The 15,460-nt window shown below is 45.3% G+C and overlaps 6 protein-coding genes; 2 read left to right on the top strand and 4 right to left on the bottom strand.

Moving 5' to 3' along the window:
* Window positions 1-155: 155 nt before the first annotated feature.
* On the top strand, window positions 156-841 carry GSBLH_T00004651001 (Ribosomal protein L18a). XM_013043594.1 has 2 exons: window positions 156-436; window positions 472-841. The coding sequence occupies exons 1-2, from the start codon at window positions 326-328 to the stop codon at window positions 811-813; spliced, it is 453 nt and encodes a 150-aa protein (XP_012899048.1). The 5' UTR covers window positions 156-325; the 3' UTR covers window positions 814-841.
* A 41-nt stretch (window positions 842-882) lies between these two features.
* Window positions 883-1,534, bottom strand: GSBLH_T00007206001 (uncharacterized protein; the record flags this gene model as incomplete). The annotated part of the gene is given in 5 exon segments (XM_013043593.1): window positions 883-935; window positions 940-1,051; window positions 1,060-1,290; window positions 1,310-1,385; window positions 1,416-1,534. Coding segments are annotated over 5 exon segments (591 nt in total).
* A 40-nt stretch (window positions 1,535-1,574) lies between these two features.
* On the bottom strand, window positions 1,575-2,484 carry GSBLH_T00004650001 (Iron hydrogenase assembly protein; the record flags this gene model as incomplete). XM_013043592.1 has 7 exons in its annotated part: window positions 2,381-2,484; window positions 2,311-2,349; window positions 2,216-2,280; window positions 2,106-2,184; window positions 1,988-2,073; window positions 1,801-1,959; window positions 1,575-1,769 (listed from the first exon to the last, which is right to left on the bottom strand). The coding sequence occupies exons 1-7, from the start codon at window positions 2,469-2,471 to the stop codon at window positions 1,575-1,577; spliced, it is 714 nt and encodes a 237-aa protein (XP_012899046.1). The 5' UTR covers window positions 2,472-2,484.
* Window positions 2,485-8,267: 5,783 nt separating this feature from the next.
* GSBLH_T00007205001 (uncharacterized protein) lies at window positions 8,268-9,259 on the bottom strand (the record flags this gene model as incomplete). The annotated part of the gene is given in 3 exon segments (XM_013043591.1): window positions 8,268-8,660; window positions 8,674-9,018; window positions 9,050-9,259. The coding sequence occupies 3 exon segments, from the start codon at window positions 9,257-9,259 to the stop codon at window positions 8,268-8,270; spliced, it is 948 nt and encodes a 315-aa protein (XP_012899045.1).
* A 270-nt stretch (window positions 9,260-9,529) lies between these two features.
* Window positions 9,530-10,949, bottom strand: GSBLH_T00004649001 (uncharacterized protein; the record flags this gene model as incomplete). XM_013043590.1 has 9 exons in its annotated part: window positions 10,889-10,949; window positions 10,747-10,859; window positions 10,657-10,716; window positions 10,318-10,627; window positions 10,208-10,288; window positions 10,095-10,178; window positions 9,858-10,065; window positions 9,716-9,828; window positions 9,530-9,685 (listed from the first exon to the last, which is right to left on the bottom strand). The coding sequence occupies exons 1-9, from the start codon at window positions 10,919-10,921 to the stop codon at window positions 9,530-9,532; spliced, it is 1,158 nt and encodes a 385-aa protein (XP_012899044.1). The 5' UTR covers window positions 10,922-10,949.
* A 417-nt stretch (window positions 10,950-11,366) lies between these two features.
* GSBLH_T00004648001 (Ribosomal protein L2) lies at window positions 11,367-12,351 on the top strand. XM_013043589.1 has 4 exons: window positions 11,367-11,400; window positions 11,503-11,683; window positions 11,719-12,003; window positions 12,042-12,351. Exons 1-4 carry the CDS (start codon window positions 11,382-11,384, stop codon window positions 12,316-12,318), a joined length of 762 nt encoding a protein of 253 aa, XP_012899043.1. The 5' UTR covers window positions 11,367-11,381; the 3' UTR covers window positions 12,319-12,351.
* Window positions 12,352-15,460: the final 3,109 nt, after the last annotated feature.

Genomic DNA, 15,460 nt, shown 5'->3' with positions numbered 1-15,460 from the left:
ATATTGTCTTTTTGGATTGTGCCACTTCAGAATCTGGAATTCGTGACCTGAAAATTATACTAGAAAAAATACAGGGAAGTCGCTCATGGGTCACGGCGGAATCTGTGGGGGTTTCATCGCTTTGTTGGCGACATCAATTCAATAGAATAGCTTGTGCCTTTCGCATTTATTGTTGTCAATATGCCTGTAGGGTTTCGTTCTGCAGTTTGTTGATTTTCTTGGTCTCTTTGTGGCGAAAGTGCTCATTTTTGCCTAGATTCACTACTACCACGTTGTTGGTCGCAGACTTCCCACGGAGAACGACCCTGAGCCCGAAATCTTCCGCATGAGACTCTTTGCTCCCAATCCTGTGACTGCCAAGTCTCGTTACTGGTATTTCATGCACAGACTTCACAAGATGAAGAAGGGAACTGGAGAGATTCTCGCTGTGAACGAGGTTCGTGTTTGTGGAGCGGTTGGTGATTTTGCTAGATCTTCGAGAAGAGTGGCGAGGTGAAGAACTACGGAATCTGGCTGCGCTACAACTCTCGCTCTGGTACTCACAACATGTACAAGGAGTACCGCGACACCTCTCTGATTGGTGCTGTCAAGCAGTGCTATTCTGAGATGGCTGGTACCCACCGTGCTCGTGACCGATCGATCCAGATCATCAAGACCGCTGTGGTGGCCGATGAGGATCTGAGAAGACACCAGAACATCATGTACACTCACAAGAACGTGAAGTACGCTCTGCCCCACCGCCAGTACCGTGCTGAGTCCAAGAAGTACCGCAGCACCTTCCTTGCTACCAGACCTTCTACCTGCCGTCGTTAAGCGTGTTGATAAATTGGATTGGCACAGTCGGTTGTTTGTTTCATGCATCAAACACTCCATAAAGAGGAACTAATCCGTCGAATGTACGCCGGTGAGTTGATAACCGCGCGCGTGAGGACTGGCTACACATCAGAGCTGCATCAGCGCTCCCCACGATCTTCCCTGCTTCCTGGATCACCTGAAGATTGTGCTGCAAGACGTAGTCCTCGGGGAAGGCCGGCTGCATCTCGTCGAAGTACTAGAAACATCAGGCCTGGGCGTCACGCAAACCAAGTTGAACTGTCGCGTCCATCGCGGTCCCGAGAACATCTTCACCACGTTGGCGCCCGCGTTCAGAATCTCCTGCATGCCGTTCGCGTGGAGCAGCAAGTGCAGCTCAGAGGTGGTAATGCTCACCGAGGGCATCACGATCCGACTCAACGCGATCATCCGCTTCAGTCGCTGGAAGGACCGCTCCAGGTAGGGTCTGTACTGATTCTACCGTTCATTCTATGACGCTCTGTCCCACATCGTTCTGCTCTCTCCAGAAGGGATAGATCGGCGTGTCCTTTGTAGGCATGTACACATCAAAGCTACGCGTCAGCTGCGCTCCGAACCGCTACTCCAAGCCGTCCACGCCCAGCTCTTTCATTCCCAGAATGTCCTCCACGAGATTCTCGTCGGTCTGGAAGGGGAGCCCCACGATCGTTCCCGAGTACACTTCATACCCCATTTTCATCATCTTTTTGATGTTCCTTCATTCGAAAAAACAAATCGAAACGCTACTCGCATCGCTCGTCGTATCCTCTCTCTCGAATGAACACATCCTTGTAGAGGAGGCGGTCCATCGCTTCCATTCGCAGGTAAAACAGATTGGCTCCGTTTTTGAAGTACCGCTTTCCAGTGTTTAAAGGAATTTCCCCCATCTGCAGACCGATTTGGATGGCTGCCCCTCCGGAGAAGTCGCCCTTCTTTTCCTGTGGGTGAGGCAGAGCGAAGACAACAGACTCGAAGCCCCTTATCGATTTCTTTGCTCTTATCGATGGTGTTGTGGATAATGTTCTCGATGAACTCGGTACGGCCTTCGTTGTTGAACTCTCCACTGCAAATCACAATGGTCCCGATTCCGTTGTTGTACAGCCACTCCATATTGTCATAGACGTGGGTCTACATAAAACGAGAAAACGAATCAAACAGGAAAGCACATAAAGCGCTTGACATCCTTATTTGCACGACGCATCCAGCAATGCTGACAGTTCCGTTCACACATATTATGCAAATCTGCGACCATTACAAGGAGTTGTGAGTCCTACCCATAAACCCATGGAGAGAGATTTCGTTAGAGAAGTGAACTTCAGTGACCGAGTTCGCATGCAAAATATATGCTTGCGCCTAAAAGTGATAACGCTGCTGTATTTCCAACTAATTTCTCATCTTCTGTCGATATCAAATCTTCTAATTGCTGCTGCGATAGGTCAATACTCTCTCCTAGGCATCACATCAAAAGGAGACAACTACCCTTTCGAATTGACTTTCCAACAAACTTTGAAAAAGGTTCTATATCTGATTTCCCATAGCAAAATGGTACGAATCGCTTCTTCACTCCAGGCAGCATTTCCAGTTGCTGTCGAAAGCAACCGAGTAAAGCGACATGCCCTTCTCGCAAAGCAAGGAATCATGACGAGTACTTTGTGGAAGGAATATAAATGATTTCAACAACAAACAGATTATTCTACAAAATTGTTTTTTCCTAGAAGACCCATGATGGTTTTCTGGAGGGCGAGTGTCTTCTCTGTGAGAAACGCAAGTTGCTTATCCAGAAGATCTTGCTCCTAAAGGTAAGAGGAAATCCGTTCTGAAAACGTTTTCTAGTTCACTGATATAGGATGCTGTCTCTGCTTTGATCTCGCTAATATGCTTTAGAACATCTCTGGAATGAGTCTTGTTCATCTAAAATACGCAAATAGGTCGTGGTACTTTGCTACAAACTCTCCCATTCGAGTCTGAAAGTCATGAAGACTGGTGGAAATAGAATTTGTATTATCGAATTCTGTATATTCCGTCAGCTCCGTCGAATCGCAAATTCTATTTCAACAGTCCAGAAAGGCTCGTACTCCTCCTCCTTTGGTGCTGGCTCTGGACCTGAAATATGCGCTCTTTTTTCTTCACTTTCATCCTTTGGAATTCCTTTTCGTCATTACGAACAAGAACCTTCACCTTTCCTCTTATTTTCCATAGTATTGTATAACTAGAAATTGCAATATCAAGAATGAGGTGTGTGATCCAATAAACATTTCCCTCCACATCAAAACACAATACTATTTTAGTTAGACTTTTTTAATGAAGCAGCTCCTCCTCTTGCTCTGATCTCTGCTAAAAAGTCACCTCCTGAAGTTGAGATGCGGGGAGGTAATGATGAAGACGAGCTGTCTCTCTTGAATGAAGGAGGGAGAGTACCTGTGGTAGGATTGTCCTTCTTAAGGGCAGCAGCACCTCCCTTCGCTCTGATTTCTGCCAAGAAATCACCTCCGCTAGAAGCAGGGGCGGGATTGTCTTTCTTGAGAGCAGCAGCGCCACCCTTGGCTCGAATCTCTGCTAAGAAATCACCTCCGCTAGAAGCAGGGGCAGGATTATCCTTCTTAAGGGCGGCTGCGCCTCCCTTCGCTCTGATTTCTGCCAAGAAATCACCTCCGCTAGAAGCAGGGGCAGGGTTGTCTTTCTTGAGAGCGGCTGCGCCTCCCTTGGCTCGAATCTCAGCGAGGAAATCGCCTCCACCGGTACCAGTTGCAGCAGGAGCGGGATTGTCCTTTTTCAGAGCAGCTGCGCCTCCCTTCGCTCTGATTTCAGCGAGGAAATCATTTCCACCAGAAGCAGGGGCAGGGTTGTCTTTCTTGAGAGCAGCTGCGCCTCCCTTCGCTCTGATTTCTGCCAAGAAATCGCCTCCTCCTGAAGCAGGGGCAGGATTGTCCTTTTTAAGGGCAGCAGCACCACCCTTGGCTCGAATCTCTGCTAAGAAATCGTTTGCTCCACCAGAAGCAGGGGCGGAAGCAGGAGCGGGATTGTCCTTCTTGAGAGCGGCAGCACCACCCTTCGCTCTGATCTCTGCCAAGAAATCGTTTGCTCCACCGGAAGGAGAAGCAGGAGCAGGATTATCCTTCTTCAGAGCGGCAGCACCACCCTTCGCTCTGATTTCAGCAAGGAAATCATTTCCTCCGGCTCCAGAGGGAGAAGCAGGAGCAGGGTTATCCTTCTTGAGAGCAGGAGCAGGATTATCCTTTTTCAGAGCGGCAGCACCACCCTTGGCTCTGATCTCTGCCAAGAAATCGTTTGCTCCACCAGAAGGAGAAGCAGGGGCAGGATTATCCTTCTTCATTGCAGACACATTCTCACTACCTGCACTCGTGCCCAATATAGGCTGAGGCGATCCTGCCATTCCAGACTCGGGCTTCCCGCTCGATCCCTACGATCAATCATCCACCGGCAATCCGTTTCCTACAGGACTCATCAGCGGAATTCCGGTCTGCAACTTGGGAGAGCCAATCGCAGATACAGGGCCACTACCAGCATTGGGGCTGGACAGATCAATCTACGGACAACAGCTGGAAGAGAGCCTACAGGTCCAGGCGAAGACATCGCTAGATTTAGAGGAATCTCGATGTCCGAGTCACTGTCCGAAGAGGAAACCTCCTCTTCCACTTCAGGGAGGGACGCTGCGTTCGGATTCTACAGTGAATTCCCACCAGAAATAAATACGACTAACCGAAGCTCTTTTCGAATTTGAATAAGCTGCTTTCGGATCTGTTTCTTTTCTTTCCGTTCTTGTTTCCTTAACCGTCTCAACTCCATGTTCTCAATACGAAGGTTTTGGTTCTCTCGAATCAAATTAGCTTTCTCATTATTCAGATCGAAATTCTGCTTCGCATATTCCTCGATTTTCTGTTTGTCTCCTTCGATTTCCAAAATGTAGCTCTTTGCCATAATGCGTTGGAACGTTCTAAATTAAGAAACAGGAAGCAAGAGGTACACTAAACCTTCCTCCGTCTTAGGTCGTTGGTCAAATAGAGTAGAAAACGCCACATTAATACACTTCACGATGCCAGATTCTTCTAGAAAATCTTTAAACTCGCGCTGTTTAGACTTCGATCCCTATTCCTTAAATACCGTTAACTTCATTACTCCCATCGCTCGAGAATCAACTACGGATGACATTATTACAATGGTATTCGATTAAGAAGAAAGATATAAAAATTACCAAATACCTTATTAGCAAGGATATGAAAAACGGTCAAGCACAATTTAAAAACGGAATTCCAAAAAACCAACCCTCGACTCATTATTGAAGTACTAACCGACTCCAACTCTACTATTCTATTTGTCTCTTATTTCTTCTTTTGAAATCCTTGTTACTGTCGGGTAGGTTAGCCAGTTTCGTACTTAACCCAAAATTGTGTTGTTGAAAATGTCTGATATCTTTGTATATGATGACGAAAATCCAATATTGAGTGAGTTTTTTCAGAGCATGAAGCGGTTTATTCCGGTAATCGTGTTGAACCGTCCTTATTTTTAGTCTTTTGAATCGAAAGCGTTCAGTAATCGATGGATTGTAGCCATTCCTGTGAAGCACACAATTGTGAACGAAAAGTTGTCTAAACAGTACATTCGTACACGCTCCTCTTAATCCTGACGCATAGAGGCGCACATCTTCCAGCATTCTCCGTTCTACCTCGGTCAATATGTTTCGTTGACTGGGAAGCTAGCAGAGATTGACTCCAACTATCTTTTTGTATATGTAGAGATGGTTAGAAATCCTCACTTGCAGAAAACAAGCCAAAAAGCTGAAGATTCCGCCGTAGAGCGGAGTTGTCGCATTTTAGAGGACAACGAAGTGTACAATAACAACGACATGAGCCAGTCCTACAGAATCCTCCTCCTAGACAAGCCCGTCGAGGGCAAGTACATCTCGATCAACACCTCCCACGCGGGGATCAATTCTCTCCACCTCAAAAGCATCGATGGTCGCTCTCCTCTTTCATCATCACCCCCAGAAATCGAGTCCTCGATCTGCAACGACCCCGCGGCCGCTCCCGTTTTCACCTCCCTCACGCAGGATCTTTTCTACCTCAGCAACCGCCTCAAATCCATCGACATCGCCGCGCACCGCAGCGAGCTGCGCACTCGCCTCCAATCCATCATTGACCGCCATACCGATCTCATGATCCAGGTCAACCCCAATTGGCGGCAATGCCTCACTTCCCGCCAAAAAACTCTCATTCTTCGCGCCTGCATCGAAACCTTCCTCATGAACCGTCTCTATTCCACCGTTTCCACTGTTTCTACTTTTTCATGCAGATCGCACCCGCCATTCAGACACTCACATCCCCGCGGGACCAGCTCATCGCGGGGTATCGCGGCTGGCTGCAGCTGCATGGCGGTCCCTCCCCGCGGGAATTATCCCTCAACCCGATTCTGTTTGCTCCGGAGGTGCTGAAAACCGCGGTTCACACGCTGAACGGATTGGAGGAAACCACGTGCGTGGTGCAGAAACTGCACGTGCTCTGGGAATGCATGCGGTGCATTAACCGCGATATTTGCCAGCACGTGAGCAAGGCGTACGGTGAGACATGATTCCCGCGGTTATGGGTAGGGAAGGAAATGGATTTGGCGGCAGATGATCTGGTGCCGCTCATCGCGTTGGTCGTTTTGGAGTCACGTGTCACGCAATTGTGTTTCACGATCGAGTTCGTGAACGAATTCGATTTCTCAAAACTTCAAGAACGAGAATTAGGGTCGATTTTTGGAATTCCAAATAACGGGCAGATTTTGTTTTGTCTCGTTCCGCGTCGCCGTTCGGTTCATTGAAGCCAAAGCCGAGGAATGGCGGAATTCCAAAAATCGGCCCGATTTTGGAGCGACCGGTTCGACGAGTCCCGCGGTGTCGCCAGGCGCCGAAACTCCCCGAACGCCTCAGAACTCGGGTTTTTTGTGATTCCAAAAATCGAGGGTAGAATGGAGTTCGCTGATGTGCCCAATCAAATGGTCGACGTTCCAGCAGGGGGACCGGAACATTATTCATTTCGACCCCACGGAGAAAACGTACGATGAGAAGCAGTTCGTTCTTGCGTCTCGTGCCGATTTTTGGAATTCCTGATTTCCTAGCCATCGGAAACAGCCCAAAAAAAGGCTCGAATTCTGTGTTTACGCAGATTTTGGTCAAAGATTATTTGGAAGATTCGATTTCGCCGGAGCCAATCATCGCGTCCGACGCCGAATCTTCGTCTCGCTATTGGTGGAACAGCACAACCACCGCCAAGAGAAAGGTCGTTCTCCCGTGGAACTATCCCATGGATGCAAAAACCGCGGATAATTCCAATCAAAAATCGCGGTTATCGGGTCGAAAGTCGGTGAGAATTCCGAGCATTCGGCTCACGCGGGCGCTTTCGTCGCCTCAGGCGGGGAATAGTGTTCCGAGTGCGTCGATTCCCGCGGAAAAGAAGAGGAGGTCGTATTTTTGTTGGTGTTGTGGGGGATCAGAATCGGGACCGGAAGGAACAAATGGGCCCCAATCCATTGTAGATCAGGCCGCTCAGGATCCGGTGATTTCGCTGATTCCCGCGGACAGTGCGATGCGGGATTCGGAGAAACCGCGGGAGGAGGAGGCACGAGACGGTGGCCAATCAAATGAGGAGGAGCGAGTTGGATATGATAGCGGGATGGGTTCGTTTTTGGAGAATTTGAAGAAGCAGAATGGGCATGTGTCTTCGATATCGTGGAAGACGATATGAAGAGAATTGTGTATTAGTATGGATTTGGATTTGGATTTGGATTTGGATGGGTGTTTGTTGGAAGGAAACAAAGGGAGGTTTGGGGAGAGGGAGGCGTTGAGATGAAGAGAAAGGAAGATGATGAGATGAATAATTGGGCAGTGAATGGTTCAAATCTTATAATGATTGAATGATTGAATTGAATCAAAGGATGATATCCTAATTGAATCAATGAAAGATATTATGTATGAATCAATCAGTTGAATCAATGAACGTCCCACACACAACAATCTCCAATTCTTTCCATCGTGATTCAAACAAACAGCAACACACCAAATCTCCATTCTTCGAAAGTCCCCATCTAATGAATCGGAGACATTGATGCCTTGGATCCCACCGATCCCACCGACGCTTTCGGCGTATTTGGAGTCGACAGCTCGCTTCGCTTCGGCGAGGAAGCCAATACCGGCAACGTTCCTTCGCGCTCCGTCTTCCCAACCCTTCCTCCTGTTTCCACGTTCATCGCATTCATCGCATTCACCGAATTCATCGAAACCGTCGAGTTCACCGAGCCCTGCGAATTCACCGAATTCACCGAATTCATCGAATTCTGCGAGTTCAAAACATGCGATGCGTTCGATTTCTTCGCTTCCTGCGATTCGCTTTTGGCTCCATCGAATTCTCTGCACGCTTTCCAGCGCCGATTCACTTTCTTCAATCGAAACGAAGCGATCTGCGTCTCAGCGTCCTTCCATTCCCCACCATTTCGTTGAACCGATCGAATTCGCGCTTCACGCTCTCGATGTCCTGCGTCAGCGCTTCGAATCGAACATTCGACGCGAAACTCCCGTCCTGCTTCGCCTTTTCCACGATCTGTGTGAAGAGAAACTGCCCGTTGGGTCGCTCTGCGAGGACGGCGGAATAAACGAAGAAAACGAGGAGCGACGGGGAGAAAAGAAGATCGAGATCGGTGGCAAAAACTTCGAGAAGCAACTGATCGGCTTTGGTTTTGATTTCGTCCATCGTTTGCTCTGTTAAAATCTGTTTTCCCTCGTCGGAGAGCGCGATTTCGGCGAGCAGTGTATCGATCGCCTGTTGATCAGGCAGCTGCAGAGCGTACTCGAACGATGCGGCAGGGCGTGTGGACGATGATTTCGTATTTCAAGGCGTACAAAACTTTCTGCTCGGTTTTGACGATGTCTTCCTCCTTTTGGTGAAGTGTGCGGGCGATGCTGTCTGCTTTCACCATGCAGAACTCGTCTGCTTTGTATGCTAAGAGCAGGCTCGAGGCGATGATAAGGAGAGGATTGTATTGGAGAACGCTGCGCTCCAGGAAAAAACGCTTCACGTAGGCGGCAGCACAGAACTGCACCGAACGAACAGAGATGTCCTTTTTTATGTATTTGACGTCGTCTTCAAAAAGACGCGTCAGGTAAAAGTGAAGCAGCACCAGCTCTTCATTAACCTACCTACTAAGAAAACCAAGGATAATTCACAGATAAATAGGGTTCTAAATCCTCGGCAGATGGAACGAACGAGTCCAGAAGCGATTTCGCGGTTGGTTCTGGCAAACCCTTGTCAGAAGTCGGAGTCGAAACTGCAGGACGTAACGACGCGTTCGTGGGCGTTCTAGCCACCGTTTGCGCAGTGTTCGACTCCGTTTCATTCGGTTGGGTCATGGATGACAGTATTTCCTTCATCTTCATTGCATTTCATCCGGAAATACCTTTCTTTTGAAAATGATTGACTTCACTATTTGATCGTGCGCTTTTTGGCGGATCTCATCTAGACTTGATCGTTGGGGGAAAAGAACACACTCAGCTGTTCCCTGGTGAACGTCCAATGCCTTCTCTGCGTTGAATCTAAATAGTCGATCATCCCCAGGAAAAGTGTGAAAGCCAACTGCATCCTTGCACTCTCCGGACACCCTCTACCCCAAACCACACTTATTTGCAACAAACACTCCGAAAATACAATCAGAACAAAACTCCATTTAATGCGAATTGGTTCGTCATCGCCGTAACCACAAAATACGTCAACGCATACGTCACCACTCCCAGAATCATCGAGAACGGCAACGCCGGCAGCGCCATCTCCAGCACGCTCAAAAACGCCATCGTCAACAACAGCCCCTAAAACTCACGCATCCCCGCGGGACCCACGGTCAGAATAATAACGAACACAAACACAAACGGAACCGACGACGCCAAACTCGCCTTCGACACCATCAGCGAGTAGAAAATAAAATCCCCCAGTCCCAGCGACACGCTCTCCTCTACCCTCACAGAACCGCGGTTATCGTACTCTCGAAAATCCGGTTGATCTTCCCGCCCTCTTCCATCTCGATCTCCGAGTCCGCCACGTAGTCTCCGTCCGTGATCACACCCTCTCCCGCGGGAATGACCCCCTCGTCGGGCGTTTCATCGATGGGGAGCGGCCCGTCGCTGTGATCGAGGGTGGTTTCATAGAGAAGCCCGGGGATGGCGTCGTCCCGATTCTGCGAGATGTTGATCTACCTCATATATTGTGGAAACGTGGAACCAGGAGTTTCAGAGGGCCGCAGGGAGTGAGAACGGCGCAGATGTCGTAGAGAGCCATGGCGATGAGGAGGATCCACGTGGTCCACTGGGGGTAAAACCGCGGGGAAGGGGTACGTCGGGGAAGAAGGAGAGGAGGTAGCAGACGAGGCAGCTGATGAAGATGAGGAAGGCTTTTTTGACGAGGGGAGGGGCGTACTGGGTGAAAAAAAAGGGCCGATTTTTACAGTTCCGAAAATAGAGATGACGGAGACGACGCCGAGGTTGAAGAAGATGAAGGCGGAGGAGAAGAGGTCGCAGCTGAATTGGTATTGCATGGCGGCCATGTAGAAGATGACCCAGCCTGTGTAGCCGATCGCCATGAAGGTGGAAAAGTAGAGAAGGCCGTACAGCACTTTAATGCAATTGTATTTGTAGAGGATGACCATAATGAAGGTCATCAGGCCAATAAACAAAACAATCACCAAGGAATTGATTACTGCTTGCCAGATGGAGTCCCACGTGTTGTCTGCTTCCTGTTTGTATACCATGTAAACCCTTCCATTTATCCAATTCCTTAAATATACGTCAATCCCTGTTCTAAGGCTGAAGTAAAACTCGCTGGTCTCACTACATTCACGAGAATTCTACAAATAAGACTGTACAAAAATACAAACGCAGAGAATAACATGGTCAAACCAACAGGGATCACGATAGAAGCAAGATGATTTACTCCGTACCAGATTACATATGTCGAATCGTTAAGAAGATTCTTCTCCTCCTTTGCGCTCTAGGTATTGAGGACTTCGTGTAACATACACTTGGAGATATGTTAGCATCTTCCTGACTCATTTATAAACCGATGTACACCAAACAATTCGTAAAAATGAAAGATATTGACACGACTTCAGGGAGTTTCAGAAATACTAATCTTCAACTACACGAGTAGTAGTAGAAGTAGCAGCAGTTTTATTATATTGAAATGTGATGAACGGTTACAACTAAGCTGAAGGATGTGTTAGGAGTGTGTTTAATAGATGGGTAACGAAAGAGTCAGTGTGGCATTTTCCAGTGAATGCTACATACTACAACTTTCCAAAAATATCGACAAACGGCCTTGTTTTACAAATGTCATCCCTTTTCTTATTTCCACCTTCCTTACTGCTACAAAGAGTATCTCAACTTCGAAATCGCTATTGTTTACTGCATAATAATCATTTTCTATTTTGCTAATGTATGTTGTCCCATACAAACATGATAAGATTCAGGTTTCTAAGGAAATGAGTAGAAAAGACATACCAGATTTGTTGAAATGGGTCGCGTGATTCGAGGTAAGTATCGAAAAATCAATTCCATACTATTTTCTGACTTTATGCAACTTTTGTTGATTTTCCTTTAAACTCGCTGAATTTGACATCTAACTGCATGTGTAGGACAAAGAAAGGGAGCTAAAGGAGCTGTCTTCCAGGCTCACACTCACCTGCGTAAGGGAGTACCTCAATTCCGTGCCTTGGACTATTCTGAGCGCAACGGATTCCTGAAGGGAGTGGTGAGAGAGATCGTTCACGATTCCGGTCGTGGCGCTCCTCTTGCTCGCGTCACTTTCCGCAATCCGTACTTTCGTTTGACAGAAGGTGGCTAATGGGTAGTTACCACTTCAAGGTGGACAAGGAGCTGTTCCTGGCTGCTGAGGGTATGTTCACTGGCCAGAGCGTGTTCTGCGGTAAGAAGGCGGATATCAGCGTGGGTAACGTGCTTCCTCTGCGTGAGCTTCCTGAGGGAACTGTTGTGTGCAACGTGGAGCACAAGGTGGGCGATCGCGGCAGTCTGGCTCGTTGCTCTGGCGACTACGTGACTGTGATTGGTCACTCGGATGACCGCAGCATGACGTTCATCCGTCTGCCTTCGGGCATCAAGAAGACGGTTTCTTCGAGGTATGTTTTTCTCTCTTTGTGTTGGTTGTAACGCGTAGCTGCCGTGGCATGGTGGGAATCGTGGCTGGCGGAGGCCGCATGGACAAGCCGATGCTGAAGGCGGGTCGTGCGTACCACAAGTTCGCTGTGAAGCGCAATGAGTGGCCGAAGGTGCGCGGTGTGTGCATGAACCCTGTGGATCACCCGCACGGAGGAGGTAACCACCAGCACATTGGTAAGCCTTCGACTCGCAGCCGTGGCACTTGCCCCGGAAAGAAGGTCGGTCTCATTGCTGCTCGTCGCACTGGACGTATTCGTGGACGTGTGGAGCCTTAAGAAGGACCGAAGGAGGAATGTTTTGGGTATGTCTTGATGTTTGTTCGAAGAAGTTTTCATTGGATGTGTATGAAACTGTGAAATGGTGGACAGGAAAACAAGACACGACGTCACTAGAAGTCTTTCATAATGAGGGATTGAATGTTGGTTATGACTTCACCTCAGGCTGTAGCACTACCTATCATATTTCCATTTTGTTGTAACTTACAAAAAGGAGAATTACTTAACTATTATTGCGATTGATCTAAGTTGGGATTGAAGTTGTTGAAAAACAATTTAGAGATCACGCTCTATACTTTGGAAAATAAGAGCCAATAAATAACGGTTTTCCATAGTAATTGAAATGTTTTAACCTTTTAGGGAACGAAAAGAGTTGCAATGATAGGAGTAAATACTATAAGAAAGGTAAACACAATTACTACATAGAGAACGACTTCTGGTAGGGATTTTACTATTTGATGGCACCATACAGTGCAATCCACATATTACATATTAAGAATGAAAGAACTGGCACTGCTGAACAAAACATCACTCTACTATTAACTGATTTTACATATTATTTCTTATTTCGATGCCAAGGATTGTTGATTTTGTCAATTCTGTTATTAGTAACTATCAAATTGATAGTTCTATTATTCAAAATGTGCAGGGATGCTTGGGTAGAGAAATGAAACCAAATGGCTGGATTTTACTCATATTGAGTAATAGACAATGTGTAGTATTGCAATTCAATAATGGAATATTCATGAATCAAGGATTTGTCCTCAATGAGCAGAAAATCTTGAAAGTGTTTGGAAATCATCAAATTGGTGATATTTCATATAGTGAAGAATTTATTGGAGAAGGAATAGTGGATTTGGACCATGGAAGTCGATTTGAAGGCTTGGTATTGACAAATAGAGAACGTAAAATAGGAATTCCATTTGGATATGGTGAAATGTATGATGATGATGGAATATTGGTGTACAAGGGCATAATGATCAATTGGAAACGATTTGGCTATGGAACGAGTTATCATAATAATGGTTTGATTGAATATGAAGGATATTGGTGTGATGATAATCGATTTGGAATTGGAAAAGTGTATGATCGATCAGTATGGTAAATTAGTGAATGAATGTGAATGGTATTATGGAATTGAAAGTGATACTGATGAAAAATATGAAGGCGATGGAAACAAATCATTGAATATGGGAATGAAACATTTGAAACTGAGTGACAAATGTGTATTGGTTGATTGGGATGTTTCATTGTTGTATAATTTGGAATCAATCGAAATTGGTGATGATTGTTTTGAATCAGTACAAACATTCCAAATCGATGGATTGAATCGATTGAAAACTATCAAAATCGGTAAGTATTTTTTTACTCAGAAACAGAATGGATTGAGAGATGATGAATCGAAATCATTCCACATATTGAAATGTAAATCATTGGAATCCATTCAAATTGGTGAATCTAGTTTCAATGATTTTGCTGGCGACTTTGAATTGAAGAATCTACCACAATTACAATCCATTCAAATTGGTATACTTGGAAGTTATTCATTCAATTTCTATTACAATTCGTTTGTGATTCGAGGTATTGAACTGATATTGAATATTTGGATGATACATAGATCTTCCAAATCTACAATCCATCACAATAGGTGATGATGTTTTCCGTGATTCCTTATCAACAATAATTGAATGGATTGAATGAATTCGAATGAAGTGATTGAATGTACATCTTCCCAATTTGATATCCGTCAAGAATCCTAAAAGATCGAGATTCTATTATCCTCGTTCCGTTACATTAGAATGAGGTTCTATATGCTTATTATTGATTGTGTTTAGACATTCCAAATCTTTTTATTGTAGTCTTGCGGGAATCTTTTTGTTGTGTTAATTCTATAGTGATTTCTCGCTTGTCGAGTGTATATACAAATCGAAAAGTGTATATATTCTGTTTGAATCATCTTGTAAAATTGTCTTGCTCAATGCTTAACATTCAGTCTGTATCCAAATTATCAAAATAATCAAATTGCATAATAGAGAATAGTGATACATTTATGATTATTCCCTTTTTTATACAAATAGTTAAGCATTTGTATGATATTCGTTTCTTTATATTTGGCCAGCAATAGTCTATTTCTATTTCTAATCAAATCCTTGAATTTTAATAACAAACAATACTGATTGTCTACATTAGTTTTTGATTTTGCCTGCAATACAGTACGCATATTATTACTGTCCTTACTAGCCATTACGGCTTCTAGATGATCCAAACGTCGCTCCTACGCTTTGAAATGCTGATATTATGCCTCTTCCAATTCCAGATCTCCAAGAAGCACTCATCATTGACGCCGCCGCACTTCCCGATTCAATTCCAGGATTACCAAATCCAAACATACGCGCAATCGCACCACATATACAGCACATTGACTTTTTTTTTACTATTTGACACATTATCTTAGTTTGGCAAATTATGGAATTGCCATAATCGAAGGTATTTTCATTCTCTTCCTATTATTTGTTTTTAAAACAAGTAAAGTAATTTTGAACTATAATTTAAGGACCTAACTGCACTATTCGAGGATAACTTCTCGAAGCTATCTTAAGAGCGGAATTTTCTCTCACTGTTGCCGTGGGGAATAAATATTGTTAAAAACGGAACTTTAACCCACTGGATAGTTGTTTTGAGTATTATTTGCTATGAATGAGATTGCTTTATTGATGGGAAATACGTAATGCTATCTGCTATCCACAATTTACTGTATGTCTGGATCAAAAATCTAGTTCAGTATCTCTCATTAGTAAGAATATGTACTCTGAAAACCTTGTGGATTGCTTCATATTTGTATTCTCATTCTCCAATCAATTCTACAGACATAGGGAGTAAATCACATTAGTGGAAGCTGTTCTACTACAATAGGGTCTCGATTTCCAACATTTTCACGGTGCCAAATATGTATATTGCTCGAAGTCTATTTACCCTATGGATAACTAGAGAATCTATTTTTTATTTGCTATAAGAGGAGCTATTCTCAGTTGTTCCTTTTCACGAAAGAATGCCCTTTCTGAACCGATCGCACTCATCCTAACCAAAACATATTGCTTATTGTTTCAACGCTCTCCATTCCTTTTCTGTTCTAGCCAGCATT

The sequence above is a fragment of the Blastocystis hominis genome (genome assembly GCF_000151665.1).
Source record: "Blastocystis hominis, Singapore isolate B (sub-type 7) whole genome shotgun sequence assembly, scaffold_7".
In the NCBI taxonomy this organism is placed as follows: Eukaryota; class Bigyra; order Opalinata; family Blastocystidae; genus Blastocystis; species Blastocystis hominis.
The sequence above is the reverse complement of the archived record's forward strand: the minus strand, read 5'-3'. Positions and strand labels throughout refer to the sequence as shown.

Bases quoted from the DNA above. Each gene is read 5' to 3' on its own strand.
- GSBLH_T00004651001 (XM_013043594.1), top strand. From the start codon at position 326: ATGAGACTCTTTGCTCCCAATCCTGTGACTGCCAAGTCTCGTTACTGG. The intron at 437-471 runs GTTCGTGTTTGT...TGATTTTGCTAG, and splicing joins AGATTCTCGCTGTGAACGAG to ATCTTCGAGAAGAGTGGCGA.
- GSBLH_T00004648001 (XM_013043589.1), top strand. The intron at 11,684-11,718 runs GTACTTTCGTTT...GCTAATGGGTAG, and splicing joins CGCGTCACTTTCCGCAATCC to TTACCACTTCAAGGTGGACA. The intron at 12,004-12,041 runs GTATGTTTTTCT...TGTAACGCGTAG, and splicing joins AAGAAGACGGTTTCTTCGAG to CTGCCGTGGCATGGTGGGAA.